General features: G+C 45.3%; 3 protein-coding genes across 3 annotated transcripts; 1 reads left to right on the plus strand and 2 right to left on the minus strand.

Annotated features, from left to right (window-relative positions):
- On the plus strand, positions 1 to 13,523 carry LOC123762261 (mucin-3B). Its single transcript, XM_045748665.2, has 3 exons — positions 1 to 166; positions 357 to 391; positions 8,487 to 13,523. Exons 1-3 carry the CDS (start codon positions 155 to 157, stop codon positions 12,934 to 12,936), a joined length of 4,497 nt encoding a protein of 1,498 aa, XP_045604621.2. The 5' UTR covers positions 1 to 154; the 3' UTR covers positions 12,937 to 13,523.
- Positions 13,524 to 15,353: 1,830 nt separating this feature from the next.
- On the minus strand, positions 15,354 to 24,401 carry LOC123762262 (uncharacterized). Its single transcript, XM_045748666.2, has 3 exons — positions 24,298 to 24,401; positions 22,112 to 22,244; positions 15,354 to 21,194 (listed from the first exon to the last, which is right to left on the minus strand). Exon 3 carries the CDS (start codon positions 19,566 to 19,568, stop codon positions 16,233 to 16,235), a length of 3,336 nt encoding a protein of 1,111 aa, XP_045604622.1. The 5' UTR covers positions 19,569 to 21,194; positions 22,112 to 22,244; positions 24,298 to 24,401; the 3' UTR covers positions 15,354 to 16,232.
- Positions 20,420 to 21,070, minus strand: LOC138366278 (uncharacterized). Its single transcript, XM_069327294.1, has one exon. It carries the CDS (start codon positions 21,068 to 21,070, stop codon positions 20,420 to 20,422), a length of 651 nt encoding a protein of 216 aa, XP_069183395.1.
- Positions 24,402 to 26,067: the final 1,666 nt, after the last annotated feature.

Below are 26,067 nucleotides of genomic sequence, written 5' to 3' on the forward strand. Positions count from 1 at the left end.
TTGGTTAGCTGAGGGAGGCTCATGGCTGGTGATTGGTTACTTGGGCGAGGCTCATGGCCTGTGATTGGGTAAAGAGGACGGGTGTCGGGCGTAGGAGACCTGGACGGGTCGGACGGAAGCATCCTTCTCAGATCTTCACACACCGTCAGACGAGATGCGTCTCCTTGTAAGTGCTCCTCTAGTTTGTTGTCGTATTGTGTATAAGTGATACATAAAAGTGTGATATACATTTAACACGTGAAATATACATTTGCTGAAGACATTGTCAATAATAGAGTAGTTTAATACGTATTTGAAATATAGAACGTATTCCATGTCATTCGTGAATACTGCTAATTTTGGTATACTCTTCACAGATATTACTAACGGCGCTCGTGTCACCAATAATAACGTGAGTATTATTAGTATTATTGCAAGATTATAACCCTTATTGCAAACTTTTTATAGCCTGTTCTTGCAGCTGTCATATTTAAGCTTATGTACAAAGTAGATGAAGTAAGCACTAAGACACACAGAACATATTCATCAAATTACGTAAATGCTGTAGTGTGGGAGGTGGATCTCCAACACTTCAGGAAGGGGGGGGAGTGTTGGAGAGAGGGCTCGCGAAAATTATCTTATTTATGTCAGGTTTGGAGGAGAAAGTTGCTGGAACTCTTTGGAGGTGATGGTGTGTGTGTTGGGGGTGAGGGTGTGTGTGTTGGGGGGGTGGTACCTCCCCTGCTCCAACACTGCCCCCAAAATCACACACCTCCCCATCACCCCGTACCTTCTCCATCCCCCCCACCCCTCGCTCTCTGATAAACAGCATGATGCACAGAAAACCCCACGTTGGTGCTGCTTTCTCTCTCTCTCTCTCTCTCTCTCTCTCTCTCTCTCTCTCTCTCTCTCTCTCTCTCTCTCTCTCTCTCTCTCTCTCTCTCTCTCTCTCTCTCTCTCTCTCTGTCTCTCTCTGTCTCTCTCTCTCTCTCTCTCTCTCTCTCTCTCTCTCTCTCTCTCTCTCTCTCTCTCTCTCTCTCTCTCTCTCTCTCTCTCTCTCTCTCTCTCTCTCTCTGTGTCTCTGTCTCTCTCTCTCTCTCTCTCTCTCTCTCTCTCTCTCTCTCTCTCTCTCTCTCTCTCTCTCTCTCTCTCTCTCTCTCTCTCTCTCTCTCTCTCTCTCTCTCTCTCTGTGTGTCTCTGTCTCTCTCTCTCTCTCTCTCTTCCTCCTCCCCCCCTTGCTGTACCCAGACTCAACTAGGCACTTGCTGTACCCACACACAACTGGGTACTTGCTGTACCCAGACTCAACTGGGTACTTGCTGTACCCAGACTCAACTGGGTACTTGCTGTACCCAGACACAACTGGGTACTTGCTGTACCCAGACACAACTGGGTACTTGCTGTACCCAGACTCAACTGGGTACTTGCTGTACCCAGACACAACTGGGTACTTGCTGTACCCAGACTCAACTGGGTACTTGCTGTACCCAGACTCAACTGGGTACTTGCTGTACCCAGACACAACTGGGTACTTGCTGTACCCAGACTCAACTGGGTACTTGCTGTACCCAGACTCAACTGGGCACTTGCTGTACCCAGACTCAACTGGGTACTTGCTGTACCCAGACACAACTGGGTACTTGCTGTACCCAGTACTGTACCCAGACTCAATTTGCCTAACTGTCTCAAGATGTGAAAGTTTCCGAGGTGTTGTTTTTGTTTAATTTACTGTTTAAATTTTCACCTACGAAAGGTTGCTTGCCAGACTTGCCTGTGGGGGGGGGGGGTGTTGGCCGCCCTGGACACATGCCAGGACCTGGACACATGCCATGCCCTGGACACATACCCTGACCCGTGCCAAGGCCCTGGACACATACCCTGACACGTGCCAGGCCCTGGACACATACCCTGACCCGTGCCAAGGCCCTGGACACATACCCTGACCCGTGCCAAGGCCCTGGACACATACCCTGACCCGTGCCAAGGCCCTGGGCACATACCCTGACCCGTGCCAGGCCCTGGACACATACCCTGACCCGTGCCAAGGCCCTGGGCACATACGCTGACACATGCCAGGCCCTGGACACATACCCTGACACGTGCCAAGGACCCTGGGCACATACGCTGACACATGCCAGGCCCTGGACACATTTGGTTTCGTAAAACACAGTGGTCTACATCCTGGACGCACAATCGAGGGATCCAAGTTCAATCCGAGAGCTGGATAATACAACACGTTTCCTTTCACCTGATGCCTCTGTTCACCTAGCAGTTACGGGTAGCGCCCTGGGAAGATATCAGTAGTAGGCCCAGGAGAACCTCGACTAACCATGATTAAATCCAACCATCTATCCTATTCTCTGCATCTGGGCAACTATCCCAGTGCTGGCTGGCGGCCTATCCCATCCATCCTCCTCCTCTCCTGTGTGAATATACAACGTCCATTCCATTGATGGCTCGGGGACAGGGCGGCGGCGTGTAGGGTGGGGCGCTGTCCCCCCTATCCTTGCCTATCCTGATTGGCTGCGGTCGAAACGTGTGTACTTTGTGTTCAATTTACTATCATAAAACAAATATTTTTTGCAAGTTCTTCAGACCTGTCTTGTTCAGCATGTTCTTCAGACCTCTTGTTCAGCATGTTCTTCAGACCTTTCTTGTTCAGCATGTTCTTCAGACCTCTTGTTCAGCATGTTCTTCAGACCTCTTGTTCAGCATGTTCTTCAGACCTTTCTTGTTCAGCATGTTCTTCAGACCTCTTGTTCAGCATGTTCTTCAGACCTCTCTTGTTCAGCATGTTCTTCAGACCTGTTTTGTTCAGCATGTTCTTCAGACCTGTTTTGTTCAGCATGTTCTTCAGACCTGTCTTGTTCAGCATGTTCTTCAGACCTGTTTTGTTCAGCATGTTCTTCAGACCTGTCTTGTTCAGCATGTTCTTCAGACCTGTCTTGTTCAGCATGTTCTTCAGACCTGTTTTGTTCAGCATGTTCTTCAGACCTGTCTTGTTCAGCATGTTCTTCAGACCTGTCTTGTTCAGCATGTTCTTCAGACCTGTTTTGTTCAGCATGTTCTTCAGACCTGTTTTGTTCAGCATGTTCTTCAGACCTGTCTTGTTCAGCATGTTCTTCAGACCTGTTTTGTTCAGCATGTTCTTCAGACCTGTTTTGTTCAGCATATTCTTCAGACCTCTCTTGTTCAGCATGTTCTTCAGACCTGTTTTGTTCAGCATGTTCTTCAGACCTCTTGTTCAGCATGTTCTTCAGACCTCTTGTTCAGCATGTTCTTCAGACCTCTTGTTCAGCATGTTCTTCAGACCTGTTTTGTTCAGCATGTTCTTCAGACCTCTCTTGTTCAGCATGTTCTTCAGACCTGTTTTGTTCAGCATGTTCTTCAGACCTTCTTGTTCAGCAAGTTCTTCAGACCTCCTTGTTCAGCAAGTTCTTCAGACCTCTCTTGTTCAGCATGTTCTTCAGACCTGTTTTGTTCAGCATGTTCTTCAGACCTCCTTGTTCAGCAAGTTCTTCAGACCTCTCTTGTTCAGCAAGTTCTTCAGACCTCTCTTGTTCAGCAAGTTCTTCAGACCTCTCTTGTTCAATATTAAGGTTCTCCTAAGGTCGAACTACTGACCTTCACCAGGAGGACACCCCGCAACAGTTGCCTAACTCCTGGGGACCTACTTACTGCTAGGTGAACAGAGGCATAAGGTGAAAGGAAATGTGCCTGACCATTTCCGACCCGCTCGAAAAATCGAACCCGGGCTCCCCATGTTCAGTTGTGAGTCGAGAATGAGGCAGAACTGTACTACAAGACCCAACCCGTCCTCATAAGCAAAGACCCAAAGTCCATTCCATGCACCCGCCAAACCCCAGCTGTTTATGAATGAAAAACGGTTTACACACGACTTATAACTGATGATGTTCGAACACTTCCGGAACAAGTGCTTCACTGACGACTTTTGTTCGAACCACAACGCTGTAAATGCTTCACCCACGTACTACAAATACAAATAATCGCCAACAGAACCTAAACACCTAACCTAACCTAACCTAACCTAACCTAACCTAACCTAACCTAACTAGGGCCTAAATATGCACAATATGCTAATATATAATAATATTCATTTATATTTGAGAAAAGTTCTGTTTTGAATGAACAGAATGTTTAAATTGATGAATGCGTCTGTGGGGTCGACCGCTGGATGGAATGGAGGACGGGTTGCAGCGTGGTGTGAGAGACACACATATATGTGAGAGACACACATATATGTGAGAGACACACATATATGTGAGAGACACACATATATGTGAGAGACACACATATATGTGAGAGACACACATGCAGCATATATGTGAGAGACACACATGCAGCATATATGTGAGAGACACACATGCAGCATATATGTGAGAGACACACATGCAGCATATATGTGAGAGACACACATGCAGCATACATGTGAGAGACACACATGCAGCATACATGTGAGAGACACACATGCAGCATATATGTGAGAGACACACATGCAGCATATATGTGAGAGACACACATGCAGCATGGAGTGAGGGTTCACACATGCAGCATACATGTGAGAGACACACATGCAGCATGGAGTGAGGGTTCACACATATATTTAGATCCCACTGGCGGTTAAGACAGTGTGCTTCAAACGTTTTTGTGGGAGTTGTGCATGGCAACAGTGATTCCTGGAAGTGGATGGCCAGACTCCTTGCTGGGGGGGACCTGTTCCTTGGTCCCCCTCACTCTCTCTCTCACCTCCCTCCCTCCCTCTCTCACCTTCCCTCACACTCTCACCTCACTCCCTCACTCTCTCATCTCCCTCCGTGATTCCTCGCCTCACTCTGGTCTCATTCTTCTCCCTTTCTACTCCACTGTTTCCTCCCTCCTACACCTCACTACACTTGCCTCCTGCACCCCCCCAACACCCCCATCACCTCCACCGTGCCCCCCCCCCCGACACTCCTCCTCCCCCCCCCCGGCCCCCACCAAGGAGGCCCTTCACCCCACCACACATCTCCACCACCGGCTCCTCCACAACGTACCCGAGGACGTCACAAAATTAAACAATTCTCAGTTATGCGAAGAATCAACAAACATTTACATAAGCTCTTACGAAACCTCTACATCTTTCCACGGCCATTGGCGGTCTGGTCTGTAATTTTGAGCAGTTTATGCGCTTCGTAACTTCACAACCAATTGTTGTTATAGACAACCTCGTAGATCTTATGGAACTTATACATTATTTTAAGACGTAACTAAGCCGACAAAAGTGGGGAAAGATGTACGTGTTTCGTAATTGGGCAGTTTTAAGTGCTTGAATGAGGTTGGTGAGAGGGGCGATAAATCGCGTGGACCTGCAAGCCAGCGTCTGGTCACAACTCGGCCCAGGACTTGTCAAGCAGGTTTGCGCCAGTGTCTATCTTTAAGGGGGGGGGGCAGGGGGGGGGGGCAGTTGTAGCTGGGGGGCTGTTCCAGGAACTGTGAGCCTTAACCTTGGCTGCTGGCTCACGCTGCCACCACCACCACCACCATCACCACCATCACCACCTGCTGCTGCTGGTGGTGGTGGTGGTGGTGGTGGTGATGACTTCGGTGATGGTGGTTGTGTAGGGGTTAAAAAGTGCTGCTATGGAGGCTCTTGTGCCTTGTACCTGTGGAGGCTCTTGTTCCTCGTACCTGTGGAGGCTCTTGTACCTCGAACCTGTGGAGGCTCTTGTTCCTCGTACCTGTGGAGGCTCTTGTACCTCGAACCTGTGGAGGCTCTTGTTCCTCGTACCTGTGGAGGCTCTTGTACCTTGTACCTGTGGAGGCTCTTGTACCTTGTACCTGTGGAGGCTCTTGTGCCTAGCACCTGTGGAGGCTCTTATGTGCCTCGTACCTGTGGAGGCTCTTGTTCCTCGTACCTGTGGAGGCTCTTGTACCTAGCACCTGTGGAGGCTCTTATGTGCCTAGCACCTGTGGAGGCTCTTGTTCCTCGTACCTGTGGAGGCTCTTGTACCTTGTACCTGTGGAGGCTCTTGTGCCTAGCACCTGTGGAGGCTCTTATGTGCCTCGTACCTGTGGAGGCTCTTGTGCCTAGCACCTGTGGAGGCTCTTGTGCCTAGCACCTGTGGAGGCTCTTATGTGCCTCGTACCTGTGGAGGCTCTTGTGCCTCGTACCTGTGGAGGCTCTTGTGCCTAGCACCTGTGGAGGCTCTTGTGCCTAGCACCTGTGGAGGCTCTTATGTGCCTCGTACCTGTGGAGGCTCTTGTGCCTCGTACCTGTGGAGGCTCTTGTGCCTAGCACCTGTGGAGGCTCTTGTGCCTAGCACCTGTGGAGGCTCTTATGTGCCTCGTACCTGTGGAGGCTCTTGTGCCTCGTACCTGTGGAGGCTCTTATATGCCTCGTACCTGTGGAGGCTCTTGTGCCTCGTACCTGTGGAGGCTCTTATATGCCTCGTACCTGTGGCGTGTGTACCGCCGCCCTCACAGTCTTCACCAACGTCCTCCCTACACCATTCTAACCTCCATCTCCCCCACACATAATCCTTTTCTTCCCATCTATTCGACTTCTCTTTGCTCTATCGCAATTTTTCCATTCCACCCGCTTCTTGTTTTAGAGATTCAGCTCCTCGGAACAAAAAGTTGCAAGTAGCACGGGCTAAGGCGAGCCCGTAGTGGACTTACCTGACACAGGAGCGGTGCTGTAACAAGTAGCACGGGCTATGGTGAGCCCGTAGTGGACTTACCTGACACAGGAGCGGTGCTGTAACAAGTAGCACGGGCTATGGTGAGCCCGTAGTGGACTTACCTGACACAGGAGCGGTGCTGTAACAAGTAGCACGGACTCTGGCGAGCCCGTAGTGGACTTACCTGACACAGGAGCGGTGCTGTAACAAGTAGCACGGACTCTGGCGAGCCCGTAGTGGACTTACCTGACACAGGAGCGGTGCTGTAACAAGTAGCACGGACTCTGGCGAGCCCGTAGTGGACTTACCTGACACAGGAGCGGTGCTGTAACTGTTCCCACCAACCTGTTGCTTTAGATTTAGCTACTCAGAACGAAATGTCCATGTAGCACGGGCTATAGTGAGCCCGTGATCCACCCTACCTGTTTCTTCCACCAATCAGTCCCACCTGTTCTCCATACAGCCTTCCCCTGCCCTTATCTTACACCTGACTCTCTACCCCAGCTTCCATCTCCCCGCTCCCACAGATGAGCAAGCCAATTCACACACCCTACTCACCCACCCAGTACAATGGAGACATGAGTTTTACCCACTCGACCACCTTATTCACGACTGCTTATCCCTCAAGAGTCGGTTACATATTGCTGTGTTAGACCCGGTTAATATATTTTTCCGGCCAAGACGATGTATTTATAGGTCACTTTTTCTAAGGTTTCGTAAAGTTGTTGAGAGCCGAAGCGGCTGAAAACCTGTGTTGTGTTTGTGGTCAGTCACTCTTGGGGAGGATACACACAGCATCTAGGCTACATTTAGCTGTGATTGTGCTACATTTAGCTGTTACTGTGCTACATTTACCTGTGACTGTGCTACATTTAGCTGTGTCTATGCTACATTTAGCTGGGAAGAGGTAAATTTCTCTTAGGATGAGTGGGAGCCAAACTTAGTTGTAGAGAAGCAACATTGAAGTCTTGGGAGTGCCTCAGTGAGATGTAAAGGTGTCACACAGCTCTGTGCTTAACCTCTGTCTTTATCACGTGGTATCTTAGCCTCTGTCTTTATCACGTGTATCTTAGCCTCTGTCTTTATCACGTGGTATCTTAGCCTCTGTCTTTATCACGTGTATCTTAGCCTCTGTCTTTATCACGTGGTATCTTAGCCTCTGTCTTTATCACGTGGTATATTAGCCTCTGTCTTTATCACGTGGTATCTTAGCCTCTGTCTTTATCACGTGGTATCTTAGCCTCTGTCTTTATCACGTGGTATCTTAGCCTCTGTCTTTATCACGTGGTATCTTAGCCTCTGTCTTTATCACGTGGTATCTTAGCCTCTGTCTTTATCACGTGGTATCTTAGCCTCTGTCTTTATCACGTGGTATCTTAGCCTCTGTCTTTATCACGTGGTATCTTAGCCTCTGTCTTTATCACGTGTATCTAATGTTCAAGTCGCTGTGTGTCGGTAGGTAACATGTGCTCATTTTATGCTAATTTTGATAAGAAATTTTTCATACTGTTTAAAAAAGTGTAAAACAAAGTCCATAATAAAATGTACCACTTGTTAAAGAGAATGTTCAGCCTCGACAGAAGTTTAAAGGCATTGCAACACTCATCGCAGCATTGCATGCATCAATATTTGTTCACTTAAGAGACTGCAACATCTTAGATAATCTTCATAGTATGTATGGAGAGAATTCTCTACAGACACTTATTTTATAAGCAGAATATGATTATATTGTTTCCCTTTGCCAGTACTAGTTAATTTGTACCTCTCTCTCCATCTCTCTCGTAGTATTTATCATGAATAACAATGACTCTTCTCTTTCCACAACAGGTACGACATCCCAGGATTCCCAGCGCCACCGCCTAGAGCGTTCGTGAGCGATGATCCAGACGGCCGTATAACCGTCAAGCACTTCAGTCCCCTCAACCTGACCTCCAGCTTCCAGCCCGTCTCAGCCATCGCCTCTAACCCATATGGTATCTCCACCATAGTCGTGGAGTTCTCGCCACCTCCATCTGTCTTCCAGGAATGCCAAGAAATCCAAGAATGTCCGGTCATCACTTCAAATCCCTATGGTTACGCAAAGAAAATTCAAAGGGAGACCCACAAGGCGAAGGTCGCTGGTAGAGGATTCGAAAATGTCAAAATAATCCCCAACGATCCCTATGGGTATGGAACGGGATTCGAGAAATTAAGTGATTTGTCTGAGGCCTTTGGACCTGTTCCAGTAATAGCCTTGAATCCATATGGTTATTCACAGAACGTCCAGAGAGGAAGTTACAGACCAAGGAGTGCTGGTAGTTTGTTCAAGAGCGTTGGTGTTATTTCTGACAATCCTTATGGGTATGCAACTAATATTCAGAAGCTTAATGAGGGGTCTGATGCCTTTGAAGCTGTTGTCGTTGTAGCTTCGAACCCATACGGGTTCTCCGATCAGATCCAGCAAGAAACTCATAAACCAAGACATGCAGATAATTTGTTCCAAGAAGTGAAGACCATCCCTAACAACCCATATGGGTACTCCACCGAGATCAAAAGGCTAAGTGATAAACCCGAGGCCTTTGAACCATCTCCAATCATCTCGTCAAACCCATATGGTTTTTCAGAAAACATCCAGCAAGAACCCTACCAACCAAAATCTGCCTATAGTTCCTTTGGTAACCTGGGGACCATTGTTAATAACCCTTATGGATATTCAACTACATTCAAGGAACTTAATGGAGCGTCTGAGTCATTTGAAGTAGTTCCGAAGATTGCTTTGAATCCGTATGGTTTCACTGAGACATTTCAACCAGAAAGCTTTAAGATAAAGGAACATGACAGTAGCTTCAATAAAGCAGAAGAAATTGCTGATAATCCATATGGCTTCTCACCAGAATTTAGGACACTCGGTGAGACACCCGAGGCCTTTAAGACTATTGAAACAGTACCTTCAAACCCTTATGGTTATTCTGAGAATTTTAAGAGGGAAATATACAGAGTCAAGGAATTTGGTAGCGGCTTTGAGAGAGTGGAAATTATTCCAGAAAATCCATATGGATATTCCAATAATATAAAAAGTATGAATGATAAGCCAGAGGCTTTTGAGGCTGTGCCAGTAATTTTGTCTAATCCATACGGCTATTCTGAACACATTCGAAAAGAGACTAGCACATCCAGGAATGCTAAAAGTCTTTTTGAAAGGGTAGAATCGATTCCTGGTAATCCTTATGGCTACTCAACTGAGTTTAGGAAGCTTAAAGATTATCCAGAAGCATTTACAACCGTCAAAGTAATTGTCTCAAACCCATATGGATATTCTCAGAATATTGAGAAGAAGACTTACAGCACTGGAAGCACAGTTAGTAGTTTTGGACAAACAAAGCCCATCTTGACAAATCCATATGGCTTCTCTCAGAATACAGTCGAATTAAGAAAGGCATCAGAAGCCTTTTCTTCAGTAGCGTTAATATCAGTTAATCCTTATGGTTATTCTAATCAAATCCAATTATTGTCTCATCGTGCAGGAGAAAGAATTAGTGGATTCAACACCGTTCACGTTGTACGTTCAAATCCATATGGATATGCGCTAGAAGGTTTTAGAGGAACAGAAGTTCCCTCTGGGTTTGAAAATTTGGAGTTAATACCCACTAATCCCTACGGGTTTTCTCAGCATGTAGAGTCAGACATCCACATACCCAGGTATCACACAACAAGTTTTTCGGCAGTTGATTCTATTCCTGAAAATCCATATGGGTACTCGACCCATATAAGAAAGCAACCAACTCAACCAACTCAACCTTTCTCCATATGGGAAAGCAGTGATGGAACGTCTGGCAATCCAGAAGATGTTTCTGGAGCAGTGAGAAGACTCAGTGAGGCAGAGAGTGCTTATGAGAGAGTTAGCGTGATCCCAAAGAATCCTTATGGCTTCTCTGAGAGGATTATAAAGGGAAACTTTGCACCCAGACACTTCCCATCAAGTTTTGCTACCGTTGAGGTCGTCTCATACAACCCATATGGATATTCAGACCAGGTCGTTTCTTACGAGGAAGAACCTGGTGCTTTTGAAAACGTTAATGTTATTGCAGGGAATCCATATGGCTATTCTCAGCATGTTATAGCTACAAGATTTATTCCTGGTAGTCTAGCCAGTGGATTTGAAACTATATTAAGGATCCCAACAAATCCTTATGGCTTCTTACAAGAAGTGAAGAGCCTTTCGGATACTCCAGGTAGTTTTGAAAAAACGAAATTAGTTTCTAAGAATCCTTATGGGTTCAGTAATAAAATCGAAAAGAGTCTTTATCCCCTTCGAGAAAGAAAGTCCAGCTTTGGATCTGTTTCATCCATTGTGAGCAATTCTTATGGATATCCTGAGCAATTTGTTACTATTACAGAGCCGAGTTCATTTTATAAAGTTGATACCATCCCCAACAACCCATACGGCTTCTCAGAAAGGCTCATCCTGGAAAGACACAATCCTAATCAACGGACATCCGGCTTTGAGAATATCGCTTCTGTTAAAGATAATCCTTATGGATATTCACAGTATATTAAAACTCTGGAGATCCCACACGTATTTGAAGCCATAAATATCATTGCTACTAACCCTTACGGTTTCTCGGATAACATAGAGAGTAGGAACGAGAGGGTCGGTGAGATACAGAGCGGATTTGCCAAATCTGGCGAAATTGTTAACAATCCTTATGGGTTTTCCAATAATATTATATCCTTAGATGATGTACCCAGCAGTTTTGAGAAAACAAATACGATACCAGTTAATCCCTATGGATATTCAAACAATATAGAGAGGGAACAGGTGGGTTCTCGACAGTTGCCATCATCATTCACTTCAGTGACTAGTATTCCAAATAATCCTTATGGACTAACAGAAGAAATAACTAAATTAGATGCAGTTCCGTCTAGCTTTGTAAACTTCGAAATAATTTCTGGAAATCCATATGGTTTTTCGCAATATATTGTAAATCTTCCAAATACTCTAAACTTGCGATCATCTGGTTTTGTGAAGAGTGTCCGTATTCAGTCAAATCCTTATGGTTTCTCTGAAAATGTTAAGGAATTAATACATTCTCCAGTTGCCTTTGAAACTTTCAAGTATATTATAGCAAACCCATATGGTTACTCAGATAAAATTATTCGTGAGACACGCTCCACCAAACATTTGCCATCCAGTTTCGTAACGGCTTCAGCAATACTCACTAACCCATACGGGTTCTCGAATAGAGTTCAATCTATGTTAGAGGCTCCGACACCATTCTCAGTCGTGAATAATGTCCTTAGTAATCCATATGGTTTCTCAAGTTTCATCAAAGATACCACTTACCAGAAGACGAGAACTTCTGGCTTCCAGACCACTGAAGCTATCTCTGGCAACCCATATGGTTTCTCTGACCAGGTAAAGAAACTAGATGTATCACCAGAAGCCTTTGCAGACGTTGAGACCATTGCTGTCAACCCATATGGATATTCCGAATACATAGAAAGAGACTCACAGAAAACGAGGGAACTCTCTTCTAGCTTTCAGAGTGTCGACAGTATCAATACAAACCCTTATGGATTCTCCACATATAAAAAACTGAAAGAAGCACCATCCACTTTTGAAGAGGTTCAGATCATTCCAGCAAACCCTTATGGCTACTCCACAAAAATTGAACGTTTGCCTTACTATACTTTAACCCATTTATCTAGTTTTGGCGGCATTGATTCCATTCCATCAAATCCATATGGGTTCTCAGAGCATGTAGAACAACTTGAACCTGAACCAACGGCTTTCGTCCAGAGTAGTAACATTCCTGTTAACCCTTACGGATACTCCAGTAAGATAGAGAAACAGTTCACAAAGCCCTTAGATGGTATTGTGAGCTCATTTAACCAAAAAGTGGCGGAAACAGTTCGTTTCAATCCCTATGGCTTCTCCACACACGTGGTCAAACTACCAACGGGTGGTTCCAGCTTCGGCACCTCTGGGGAGATTGACAGGAATCCTTATGGATATGCATCAACGTTAAAAAAGAAAGACATCACCTCAAGGACCCTCGAGACACCTTTCGGCAAGACTGAGTCCGTCTCCGCCGACCCATATGGCCTAGCGACGAAGGTGGATGAGATTGGGAACGTCACGACGGCCTTTGAACGCCTAGCTGTCGTTGCCCACAATCCTTACATCATCACTGTTATGAGGCCTATGAACCCATTCCCGTCATCATTTGCCCACATCGACAAGATAGGTTTAAATCCCTATGGCTACCCACAAAGGCTCAAACTCTTTTCTGCTTAAGGGACCTTGCAGTAGTCCATGACTGCTCACAAGATAGCAGTCATGAACAGCTAGCAGATAGTCCTTAAGCTACTAGCAGGTAGTCCTTGGTCTACTAGCAGATAGCAGCAAGAGGACAATTTATGTTACTAGCGCCAATAACAGCTGTAAAGGTTGCAGTTTCCAAATTTGTATTTTGCTCCTCCAAACGCAAGTAATTACCAGATATGAATCTTTATATCTCTTGTTATATTACTTCTTTCCATTTTCAGTTATTTCTTCATTCAACTTCTATGAGTGCACTCAATTTCTTCTTTCTATAGATCCTCACTGAACGGTTCACCTTCTCAGGAAAATTTGTGTCTAAAACTCATGCTATACCAGTACAAATAGCTTCCAGTGACATGTACTCAACCACCAGCTGCTTGCCCTATGGAACCCCCAGCACAGGGTCCTCACTCGTGGCTATACTGATCAAAATAAATAAAAATTGTATTTTCTGATAGTTTATTTTCATTTGTGCGTCATTTTTCCGCCAATGAATTTTTGGTAAATTATATTTGTGAACTCAAAAGTCTACCCAAATTAAAAATGATTCGAGAACACAATATGTCCTTTGTATATCCTGGTATAAATGAAACTTAACATCTTTTAAAGTAAAATAGTTTAATAATAGTCAACAAGGTTTGTCATAGCTTTAAAGTTTATGAAAATATAATGAAGAAAGAACTTCATTAGAGACGAATGTTGAAAATGAAGATTGAGTAAGAAATGACTTAACATTCAATTAAAATAAACATACAATAATACATGTGGCCATTGTGGCTGACCCATCCCTACAATACGTAAACATGTCCACACACGTAATGCAAGCGCCCATAACTTCATGGTATAAGTAGATCATTTGTCATAGCTGTAAGGGAGGAAGCGCCACTGTTACCTCGTGAACAAATCCACAAGGGCCGTGGCGAGGATTCGAACCGACGTCTGTGAGCATCCCAGACGCTGCCTTAATCGACTGAGCTACGACATGGAAAAAGAGTTGAAACCGAAGTTCTACTGAACTTACTGGATCCTGTAGCCTCTCCGAGACACAAACCAGGGTCTTACACAACTCCCCCACGCACTCGAGCTATGTCAACATCACGAACATCACCTCGTCGTGATGTTCGTGGGGCTCACGCAGACAATAGTGACACATCAAGTACACACGAACTGACGCCCGTGCGTCAATTCTCGCGGCGGGACAGAAGCGTTTGGTCAACGTTTCCTTTTACCCGATGCTTCTGTTCACCAAGCATGAAATAGGTATCTGGTAATTAAACAGCTGTCGTGAGCTGCATCCTGGGGATGTTTGTGTAATATATATTAGACTAGATAGGGTACCCAGTGGGGCCTGGGTCATTGTGGGCACCAAGGGGTTGTGCCATGGTAGCAGACCCAACCCACTTATGACAGTCCTAGCTATATGTAAATATATACGTATATGTAATGAACAACCCATCCTAAAATGATAGTACTGTACTTGTGGCAACTATTTGGTCGATCGGACCAATATGAACTGTTGAACCCCAAGAGTTAATGTTTTGAATTACTTTATCAGCTTAAATGGCATTCTAGAAAATCGGAAATTTACCTAAAGACCTAAGATAACCTGTCCAAGCACCTATAGCATTAATGCATGCTGTCTTAGGCCTAATATAGTACATATACGTGCTCCACTAGGCCTAGATATGTTTTAATATTGTTTTAACTTTTCTTTAACAATATAAAACTAATATTACAAAACATGAACTCTTTTGTGTGTGTCCAAGAGAACATATTGGTTCGACGAAATTGTTGCTATAAGTACTATCATTTTAGGAGGATGGGCTGGTAATGTATTCCAAGGTGCCTTAGAGTTTCAATTTCAATAGAGTAATGAAATTTCTTTAGCAAAGTGGTTGATTTGAAACCACTTGGACATAATGAGTCTTTCATCAGAACACCTGTACCTGATGAAAGACTGACTAGGAAGGTGGAGGTCCTGTTTTTGGTGTGGTATTGGGCAACGTCAACCTCTAGAGGGTTAAGTTCACCATAACAGCATATTTTTTGTTTAATCTGCGCGAGCCGTAAGCCTCTAGCCAACTGTTGCTCGCATACTGACAACCAGCAAGTATAATAATCTATTGAACTGAAGTAAAGCGAGTGTATGTAAACCGAGAAATATATAATTCCCCTGTGTATAGCCGTGTATGGCGATGTATGGTACTGATACGTTAAACTAGGTCTTTTCATGCTTACATATCCAGTGTATATAAACGACTTTAACTCACATTAAACAAAACCTTTTGGAAACATGCTGATGACAATAAAATAGGGTCAAAAATAAATTCGTATGAAAACTCAAAATTCTTTCGAAACCACTTACAGAATACTGCAGATATTATTAACAATGTAAAAATGTAAAGATTCTCTACCCACGAAGCAAACAATCACCAGATGCCAGCTGAATAATGTTGAAATTGCCAAATCTGAATGAGAGAGAGACTGGAAGTCATTATTAGTCAGTCAATCTTAAGTCACAAGACCAATGCAAATTTATTTATTTTTGTTTTTCAAGTAAATGGTGAGCCGAGACATTTATAAAAGGTTAATAATAAGAGATTTCAAAGTTATTCACCTTTATCTTGGTCTTGTTAGATATTTAGAAATACCATTTAGGTTGTGCAGTACAGCTTTGGCCACCGTACTATGGACATAAATTCTCTTGAACTTGTCAAGAGAAGGATGACAAAGTTAATTCCGGGAATTAGGAACCTCACTTATGAACAGTAGATCAGGTAAGCTTAATTTGCACTCTCTAGAACGATAAAGAAGGGACTTGATAGCAGCATAGAAATAGACGAAAGACTATGACGACAGGAATCGTATTTCAGAACTATAAATATCTACTTAAAATAGGGCATGAAGCAACGTATATCAATTTGATAAGTTTAGCTTTAGAAAAGAGTTTGGTGGTGGGGGGAGCGAGAATGGGTTGGAAATAAGGATGTGGAATTCGAGAGCAATTTTCTGGTAATTACAGTTGATGTGGGGTCGCTGTGTTGTTTCAACCGAAGGTTTGACATACACAAGCTGCCTCTAATGGACCAATAGGTCCTACACAATTTCCTCTATTACTATATTCTTAATCTCTTACAATAGATAAAAAAGCAATATCTACTTATGTACAATATAATATTGGGTTTAATTTCCCAAACATTCCGTGGTGGCAAGTTGATTCTTTTCGATCAGGAGGTTGACGTGTGTTTCTGATTGATTTATGAATGCTTCTAAGGGCTCTTTGAAGAGTGCCGGGATAGATCAGGAGCCTCCACCACAACAAATGGGTCTCCTAGTGAGTTCTGGTATACCTGTTGGTCTCCATGGACACCTCCAGCCTCCAGATCTCCTGCTCTGTCCTTTCGGGTCTGGTAAGCCTCGTGTTTGTCTATGAATATACTGTAGTTGCTCAGGTCTATGTTACTCTTATGGTCCCTTCCATCCAGAGTGTCCTTGTGATCATTTTTGTCTCCCTCTTCTTGCCTTCCTTCTCTCGCTCTATCACCCTTGAGGTTTGCCTTGTCTCCATAATTATCGAGATCTATGCTTCTATCATTCGTTAGATTACCCCGTTTTCCACCATTCTTGAAATCTGCTACATTTCCGCTATTATCGAGATCTCTTTTATCTCCACCGTTCTTTAGAATCTCCCTCTCTATAATAGACTTGAGAATCTCCCTATCTCCGCCATTCTTGAGAATCTCCTTATCTCTGCCATTCTTGAGAATCTCCTTATCTCTGCCATTCTTGAGACTCTCGCTGTCTCCACCGCTTTGAAGACGCTTCCCGCCTGCAGGGGGGACATGGCTATTTTGCTTTCTTTCTGCATAAAGTCTTCCGCTTTTGCCTTCAAAATCTCGCCTTCTTTCCCCGTCAGCTCGGCGATCACCTCTACCTTCCCCTACACTACCTCGGTGTCTTTCCCTATCCCATATAGCCTGTTGCTCTTTTGTCCAATCCAAGATAACCTGGTGCGGTATATTTCTGTTCCAGATAGCTTGTTGTTTCATCTCTCTATCCAAGATAGCCAGTTGTTCAGTGTTCTTATCCAAGGCTGCTTTATTATCTCTGTTCCTATCTCTGGAATAGTTATTATCCCTGCCTGTATCCCAAGGATCATTTCTGTTTCGATCCAGGACACCCTCTTGTTTCCTGTTCCTATCCCAGGCAGTCTGTTGATCCCTGTTTCTATCCCAGGCAGCCTGATGATCCCTGTTTCTATCCCAGGCAGTCTGTTGATTCATGTTTCTATCCCAAGCAGCCTGTTGATCCCTGTTTCTATGCCAGGCAGCATTCTGATCCTTGCTTCTATCCCAGACAGCCTGTTGATCCCTGTTACTATCCCAGTCAACCTGGTGCTCCTTGTTCCTATCCCAGGCAGCCTGCTGATCCCTGTTACTATCCCATATAGCCTGCTGTTCCCTGTTCCTATCCCAGATAGCCTGCTGATTCCTGTTCCTATCCCATATTGTCTGCTGTTCCCTGTTCCTATCCCAGACACCCTGCTGATTCCTGTTCCTATCCCAGATAGCCTGCTGTTCCCTGTTCCTATCCCAGATAGCCTGCTGTTCCCTGTTCCTATCCCAGACAGCCTGCTGATCCCCACCCCTATCTCTACCAATCTGTGCACCATCTCCTCTGAGATCTCTATCAGCCTTCATCCCATGCAACATCCACGCCAGCAGCTGGTCCTCGCTGGGAGCCGAAGGAGGGAGGTGGTAGGGATACGCAACTGCTAAGTCACGGAGGTTTCTCGGATGATTTACCGTCGAAGCGTTCGGTCTAGCCGCTGGATTGTCGCCATAGATCGCTTGTGGCGGTATAGACGGGATGGGTGACTCGGTGTTCGTTGCAGCGGGTGTGGGTTGTGTCTTCGACGAGTTGGAGTATGCTTTTGCAAGTCGATTCTTTTCGATCAGGAAGTTGACGTGGGTTCTTGATTGATTTATAAATGCTTCTAAGGGCTTTATGAGTTTGTCCAGTGGGTCTATGTATGCTTCCAGTGGGCTCACGGGTGCTTCCAGTGGTCTTGCGTAGGCTTCCAGTGGCCTTGTGTAGGCTTCCAGTGGCCTTGTGTAGGCTTCCAGTGGCCCAACTTGAGGTCCAAGGGAATTCTCTCTGGCCCCTGGAGGCGCTGTTAGTTCATGGGGTGGCAGAGGTGGGCGGTGGCCAGTACGATGCTGGGTTACGTCTCGGTCCTGGTCTCCTGAGTCCACCTGCCTCAAGGCCGAGTTCCAGAATGATATGGCATTCTTCATGAAGCTCCGCAGTGAACTCTCGTTGTACAGCGAGTTCCTGGTCTCGTTGTCAAAGTTTAAATTGAGCGTCGGGATGACTTTCCAAAGATTGATTACTCCACTTGCATCGTCTTGAGGGGACCTTTCTTGTTTAAGTTGATTACTGAGGCTCTCGTCACTTAAGAAACCCATTCGGTTACGCTCCTGAGACTGCGCTTGCTGCCCGAGACGATGATAGTAGTAGTAAGCTTGTGTTAGACGTGACCGCTTGGCGGCGTCTGAGGAGTTGGCCTTCGCCGCTACTCTCCCGGACGTCACGTTAAGATTTATAAGAGGTTTGACGAGGTTGGGGCTGCTGGCGCCGGAGGTGTTCGTCTTGAGGATGTTTGAGAGTTTGACCAGCATGGTTTTGTTGACTGGTGAGGAGAAGCTAAGATGGACCTGGAAAGGCGGGTTGGGTGTCTCGTCCTGGCTAAGAACACTCTCTGTATGGCCAGCCTGGGTGTGGCCAGTGACCCTATTCAGCCATGACCTTAGCTTGTCAATATTTCCTTGACTGAGATTAGATTCTGAGAGCCCTTGCCCAGTACCTTTGAGCACGCTTAACGCGTCCATTAACGTGTCTTTACTGATCAATGAGTCAAATTCGCTATTATTGTTGGAGGCGTTGTTAGCTGCAGGTTGTTCGCGAGCGTTGATGTCAACGTCTAAGTACATTTGATCACTGAGGTAATCACCAATTTCCAAGGTGAGGATCCCCATTGGTCCGAGATCAACTTCCGCTGTCAGCCAGGAGTCTTTCTTCTCCACAGTTTTCTTAAGTTCGTCCTCCTTGTCATTTACATTTCGGGCTGGAATTATCGGCTTGAAAAGTTGAAAGACGTTATTTTCACCCAAGTTGGAGTTGAGAACGTCTGCTTGGGAGAATCGTGGCATTTCCTGTTGAGAATTTTCTTTCCTGGCCATTTTCTCTATGTCTGAGATTTGTGGTGTTAAGGTTTTCTCGTCGTCCTCTTCAGGACGAATTCGTGAGGCCAACTTAGACATCATATTTGTTCCCAATAGGACATTAAATGGGAAGTCATCGTGGTCTTTGGACGATTCTTCTGTCTTTTTCATGCCATTGGAAATGGGCTTTAAATGTTTTGTAATAAATTTCATCCATTCTGTACCAGTTACCAGTCTATCAGTTGAGTTCAGGCTGGCATCATAGCCATCAGAAGTCATCTTTGGTGATTTTGACTCATTGGCAGTAGCTGTTTGTTCAATGTCTGGCATGAAGTTCATCGGACTTTCTTTCAGCATTGCATTCTCTCTCATTTCGTTCATTTTCTCACGAAGAAGAAGATTAGCAATGGCAGAAATAAGTTCATCGTTGGCGGAAGAAGTCTTTGTATTACTCTCGGCCGCACCTTGTGATTTAGATCCCGATCGGCCAGCATCTTCTCCTGTCTGGGAAGCTGAGACGCGAAAGGGGAAAGAGCCTACTGACAAGCGAGAGGGAATTTCCGATAGAGAAGAAATATTGAGAAGCTGGAAAGGATAGTTAAAGTAAGAAGCGAGGGCTGAGGGTGGATAGGGTAGAGTTCCTTCACTTGAATCTGTTGAGGAATCCGGTGTTCGAAGTGGTGAGGGGAGGGAGGAAGATATTGCTGACTTTATATGGGATGGGGTTAGAAACGCCAGAAGAGTATCATTGGAAGAAAGAAGTGAATACACAGCAGCGTCGGTCGGGTCATCAGAAGACAAAAAGGTGCCCGTTTTCTCTAATGGGAGACGTATAGCAGGTAGACTCTGGACCAGTTGAGAGTTGACTGTGGATAGGGAGCTCCTTGGGATGGATACACTATCCCTGGGACTCTGCTGCGTTGATAGAGGCGTTGAAGAAGGATACTCATGTTGCCTGGCAAGGGAAACAACAGTGGGGGGTGAGCGACCTGTTGTCTGTAAATTCAGAAAACGGGATAAATATGGCGGAAGTGGTAGAGGAGGGGAAGCTCTCTGATACCTACTTCCAGGAGACTTCGACGATGATGAGAGGTTAAGAGAGGAGGACGGTAAGAAAGAATTAAGAGACGATGTCTGGGTATAGGAAGAATGGCGATCCGAAGACGGATCAGAAGTCAGAACAGATGAAGAAACTCTTGGATGGAGGGACTCATAAGATGTAGACGAGTCTGTTAAAAATGAAGATGGGACTTCGAATCTTTGGGATTGTGTGGCAGTTCTCGAAGATGGGGCTTGGTATCCCTGGGATTGTGTGGCAGGTCTCGAAGATGGGGCTTCAAATCTCTCGGATTGTGTGGCAGATCTTGAAGATGGGGCTTCGTATCCCTGTGATTGTGTGGCAGGTCTCGAAGATGGGGCTTGGTATCCCTGGGATTGTGTGGCAGGTCTCGAAGATGGGGCTTGGTATCCCTGGGATTGTGTAGCAGTTCTCGAAGATGGGGCTTGGTATCCCTGAGACTGTGAGGTAGGTCTCGAAGATGGGGCTTGGTATCCCTGGGATTGTGTAGCAGTTCTCGAAGATGGGGCATGGTATCCCTGAGACTGTGTGTCAGGTCTCGAAGATGGGGCTTGGTATCCCTGAGATTGTGTGGCAGGTCTCGAAGATGGGGCATGGTATCCCTGAGATTGTGTGGCAGGTCTCGAAGATGGGGCTTCGTATCCCTGGGATTGTGTGGCAGGTCTCGAAGATGGGGCATGGTATCCCTGGGATTGTGTGGCAGGTCTCGAAGATGGGGCATGGTATCCCTGAGATTGAGTGGCAGGTCTCGAAGATGGGGCATGGTATCCCTGGGGTTGTGAGACAGGTCTCGAAGATGGAGCATGGTATCCCTGGGGTTGTGAGACAGGTCTCGAAGGAGCAGAAAATGTCTTTACCGGACGCAGGCGACTAAGGTGTCCATATCCACCGCCTGAGTACGTAGACCACGGCCGCTTTACTTCCTTCACCTGAAAATATACCAGACTTATTTAACTGCGTCCAGGTACCCAGTTCTCAAGCACTCTCCATACTTAAGAGCTGCCACTGACATATACAAGGCTCCCTCAAGTCCATAAAGCACCATTAGGTCATAACAATAAGTAATAAGGCAGCTGCTTGGTGACGGGAGCCTCGACAAACCATGTAACGGCTTCCTGTCCCCGGCTAAGTACACTTGTACTTGTACAAGTACAAAGAATCACTGTAGTACAGTGGTCTACGTCCTCAGCTCACAATTGAGTGACGCGGGTTTAATCCACGGAGGCAGGACAGAAACGGTTGGGCGCGTTTCCTTTTTAACTAATGTGTTTGTTCACCGAACTTGAAAATGCCTTGGAGTTAGGCAGCTGTTGTGGGTTGCGTCCTGGGTAAGGTCAGAAGTTGGCTTATGGGGAATTATATATGAGGCTGCATAACTATATTTGTACTCTCCTCCCATAGACTGTCCTTAATGCATATTGCTCAACCTATACTTTATTCAGTAGTAAAACAATGAAGCACTTTATTTCCTCGCCATATTGCGTCGCCTGGCTCTGCTAAATTACTACTATTTTACTTTCTAGAAATATAACTAAACTATAATTTCTCATTATCACCACCTTGCTTTATTACTAACATATATAACAAATGTATTTACTCTCACATTTGCTCCAATTTCTCATTTTATTCCTCGGTCACTAGTTTTATTTTTATTTTATTTGAGAGTTCATCTTGTAAGTTAAAAAGTCCACTACATTATAACCACTTGTGTTATAACCAATTTTCAGATATTGCACCACACACACATAGATATCTTCTCGATACAGATAGTCCTAGAACTAGTCACATATACTCAAACAGAAGCAACAAAAGCATATATATATATATATATATATATTTCACTCACTTTGTGGAGTTGTTTGGGTGACCTGTCGAAGCCCCCGTGTAGAGCAGTCTGTGCCTTGGGTTTCGTTTTCTCTATTTTCCAAGCGCAGTTAAAAGTAGAGCACCTATATCCTCCAGCTGACTTTGATGGTAGACTGAAATATTTGTTTCGTAATGCTAATCATTTAATATGACATATTACACTATAAAATGTATACATTGTTATGTATATTTGGTATAATGCTGCTTTTCACATGCAAAATTTCATGCAAACATTACTATTAATGTGCTGTGCTGTAGATCATACATATGAGGGTAATTCTCAGTAATACTTAGATACAGGATCCCTTAACCGTTCGACCAACACGACCGGACAAAAGAGGACAAATTACCAACCGAGTGCCGGCGGGGAGATGGAAATAGCCTCGGCTACTATCCTCTTTTGTCCGGTCGTGTTGGTCGAACGGTTAAGGGATCCTGTACGCCAGCAGTGTGCTCCTGGCAGTATGGGTTCGAGTCACTTCTGGGGTGTGAGTTTTCAGTTGCATATAGGCCTGGGGACCATTCAGGCTTGTTCGCACATATATATATATATATATATATATATATATATATATATATATATATATATATATATATATATATATATATATATATATATGTGTGTGTGTGTGTGTGTGTGTAAACAAAAAACTATTGCTTAATAACCATTCACAAAGCAGTTACGCAAGCACTTACGAACCGGCACATCTTTTCTCAATCTTTGGCGGCTTTGTTTACAATAACTAAACAGTTAATGAGCTCCGAAGCACCAGGAGGCTGTTTATAACAATAACAACAGTTGATTGAGAAGTTTTCATGCTTGTAAACTGTTTAATAAATGTAACCTAAGCCGTCAAAGATTGAGGAAAGATGTACACGTTCGTAAGTACTTGCGTAACTGCTTCGTGAATCTGGCCCGGCTATAGTCTAGAATAGAGGTTGATTGGCATTAAGCTCAACCCCAAACAATTCCGGCTTGTGAGTAGTGGTAGTGGGTTAGTGGTTAGTAGTGAGAGGGTGGTTGGCAGTGTACAGCAATTGTTGGTGTTGTTATTTTAGATTCAGCTCCTCGGAACAAGAAGTTGCAAGTAGCACGGGCTATGGTGAGCCCGTAGTGGACTTCCCTAACGCAGGAGCGGGGCTGTGAGCAACAAATTACTATACAGCAGTAACTACCAAGTACATATATGGAGAGGCTGCCCGGGGGCTGACTCACAGGTAGTCATATTTGTACAGTCAATCACCAGGCTGCTGGGCACACGTGACTTATCTCCCAGCCTCGTCATGTTATTATAACAGTGCCCCCTTACGTCACACCTGGCGCCGCACGTGTGTGGTGGTGGGGGGGGGGAGGGGGGGACTTCCTGCGCGAGGGGGGGATCCCACACGAAAGATGGGGGGAGGGAGGGGATATTCTAGGTGAGGGGTAGGACATCCTGCCAGCCTGTTCTCGCACTTGCTTATAGCCAATATTGGCTTATTAATAAGTGCATATGTGACATACCAACCTGCACGAAGGTGAGGGGAGGTGGGGGACAGGCGTGGGGGGTGTAGAGGGGGGGTGGGTGGGAATGACATAACACCCCCATAACAACATTGTCATGCGCTTTACATAACAAAGGTGAATTTATCACCTTATAATTGCATACAAAAAAGGTAAAAGTAACTAGGTCATATATCTGGTGACATGACGCGTATATGCGCTGTCAAATGAATGAAACACTTGTCATGGAGTGTAATGAGTGATTTGGTAATTAACCAACACGGAGGGTGAGCTGAGTTTGCAATTTCCTGTTCATGGATAATTGTCGTTCAGAAGTTTGGTCTTGTCACTTTTTATGGGCATGTTGCTACTATTGAGTCAGGGGGGGGGGGGTGTGGGCGCCAGGGGGGGGGGGGTACTCAGCTAGTTGTGCTTGCGGGGGTTGAACTCTGGCTCTTTGGTCCTGCCTCTCAACTGTCAATCAACTGATGTACAGGTTCCTGATCAATCATATCTGCATTTGGAACTGTGTTTGGAGTCTGCCTCCACCACATCATGGTATGAGGGAGCCAGGAAGGGAGTATGAGGAGTGCCAGAGTGGTGTGAGGGGGTGCCAGAGTGGTGTGAGAGGTGCCAGAGTGGTGTATCAACAGGTGTGAGTACATGAGGGAGGCCACACCTACCTAACGAAGTACCTGTTGGCACCTGTTGGTCTCCAGTCAGACGATTCAGTCAGTGACCAACCCGCTGATGACGTCACAACCTGCAACGTATTCCGCACTGTACAAGAATATAACACCAATCAACACTACATTATATGTAGGCATTATTTATATATATAATATATATATATATATATATATATATGTAAATATTCCCATCAAATTCGTAAATATTTGTATGGTTTTGGGAAGAGTTAGATCTACTTGCTTGTATGTATTTCTGTGTTTAAAGAGGCTGTGTATAGTTGGCTTGGATGAGTTTGGTGGTGTGTGTCAGGCCCGGGGCGGTGTTGAGCTGTTGTCACCTAGACCGGAAGCTGTTGGGCAGCATAACACGTCCAAGGCTTGCTCGCACCACCTGACTCAAGCTGACTACACACACACGCACACGCGCGCGCTCTGGGTTCGTATTCCTATGGACCCGAGTTCGATTCCCGATCAAGGCAAAAAACAAATGTCCAGAGTTTCTTCCATCTGATGCACCTGTTCGCCTAGGAGTAAGTAAGTACCCGAAAGTTAGACAAATGATATTGGCTGCATCCTGTGTGTGTGTGTGTGTGTGTGTGAGAAAGAGAAAAGACATATATATATAATAGATATAATATAGGAAAAATAGATCGAGAGTCGGTGGGGGGGGCCAAGAGCTAACATCCTGTGGGCACAAATAGTTAACACACACACAAAATACATACTCTCTCTCCCTCCACACAAACTCATCACACACCCTATTGTGTGATGATCCCCTCACAGTGTTCAAGAGAGAACTGGATAAGCACCTCCAAAGGATACCTGATCAACCAGGCTGTGACTCATACGTCAGGCTGCGAGCAGCCGCGTCCAACAGCCTGGTTGATCAGTCCAGCAACCAGGAGGCCTGGTCGACGACCGGGCCGCGGGGACGCTAAGCCCCGGAAGCACCTCAAGGTAACTCAAGGTAACCCCTTACACAAACCTGCTCACCACCTCCACAGAAAAACATCGAACTAAGCTCAAATGTTTGTCCCATAGCTTTATCTTAATTTGAAAGAGTACAAAAGGGAGAATTTAACTTCGTATCTCAAGAGGAGACATGATCACAACATACAGGGTTTATTATCCTGAGAAAGCGAAAAGCCAGTGTGACTCACACTTTGAAGGAATATAAGGACAGGGGGGTAGGAACTGTGATGTGAAGTCGAAACACAGGAATGGTGCCCAACCGCTTAGGTCATCGCGTATCAAATTCCGACCCTGCAAGATGCGAGGCCGTCCCTTAATGACCCATCCAAGGATGAACAAATTGTTAAATTGTTGATATTTTAAATTCAACTACTCTGAAGACAAAGTTGCAAGTAGCACGGTCTATGGTGAGCCCGTAGTGGACTTATACCTGACACAGGAGCGGGGCTGTGACTCTGTGAAGTGTTAGGAAACACGAGATTCTAAATAGTTTTCACAATAGGGGAAAATGCTTGAGATGAGAGGAAAGGTGTAAAAGTAATGAGCACTGGAGAGGTGCTCGTCCCACCACCATACAACGAGTAAGGAGCTCGTCGTGGGGTTACGGGCTCACCATAGCCCGTGCTACATGGACACTTCGTCCTGAGTAGCTAAATCTTTAACAACAACAACGTCGTGGGGCCATGAGCACCGCTCCTGTGCCAGGTAAATCCACTACGGGCTCAACGTTGCTCGTGTTACTTGCCCCGCTCCTGTGCCAGGTAAGTTACGGGCTCACCATAGCCCGTGCTA

The sequence above is a fragment of the Procambarus clarkii genome, chromosome 2, assembly GCF_040958095.1.
Source record: "Procambarus clarkii isolate CNS0578487 chromosome 2, FALCON_Pclarkii_2.0, whole genome shotgun sequence".
Classification (NCBI taxonomy): domain Eukaryota; kingdom Metazoa; phylum Arthropoda; class Malacostraca; order Decapoda; family Cambaridae; genus Procambarus; species Procambarus clarkii.

Excerpts from the sequence above, each read along its gene's own strand:
- LOC123762261 (XM_045748665.2), top strand. Across the intron at positions 392-8,486 it reads CTCGTGTCACCAATAATAAC|GTACGACATCCCAGGATTCC; the intron begins GTGAGTATTATT and ends TTTCCACAACAG.
- LOC123762262 (XM_045748666.2), bottom strand. The coding sequence starts at position 19,568 with ATGAACGAAATGAGAGAGAATGCAATGCTGAAAGAAAGTCCGATGAAC.
- LOC138366278 (XM_069327294.1), bottom strand. The coding sequence starts at position 21,070 with ATGCTCCATCTTCGAGACCTGTCTCACAACCCCAGGGATACCATGCCC.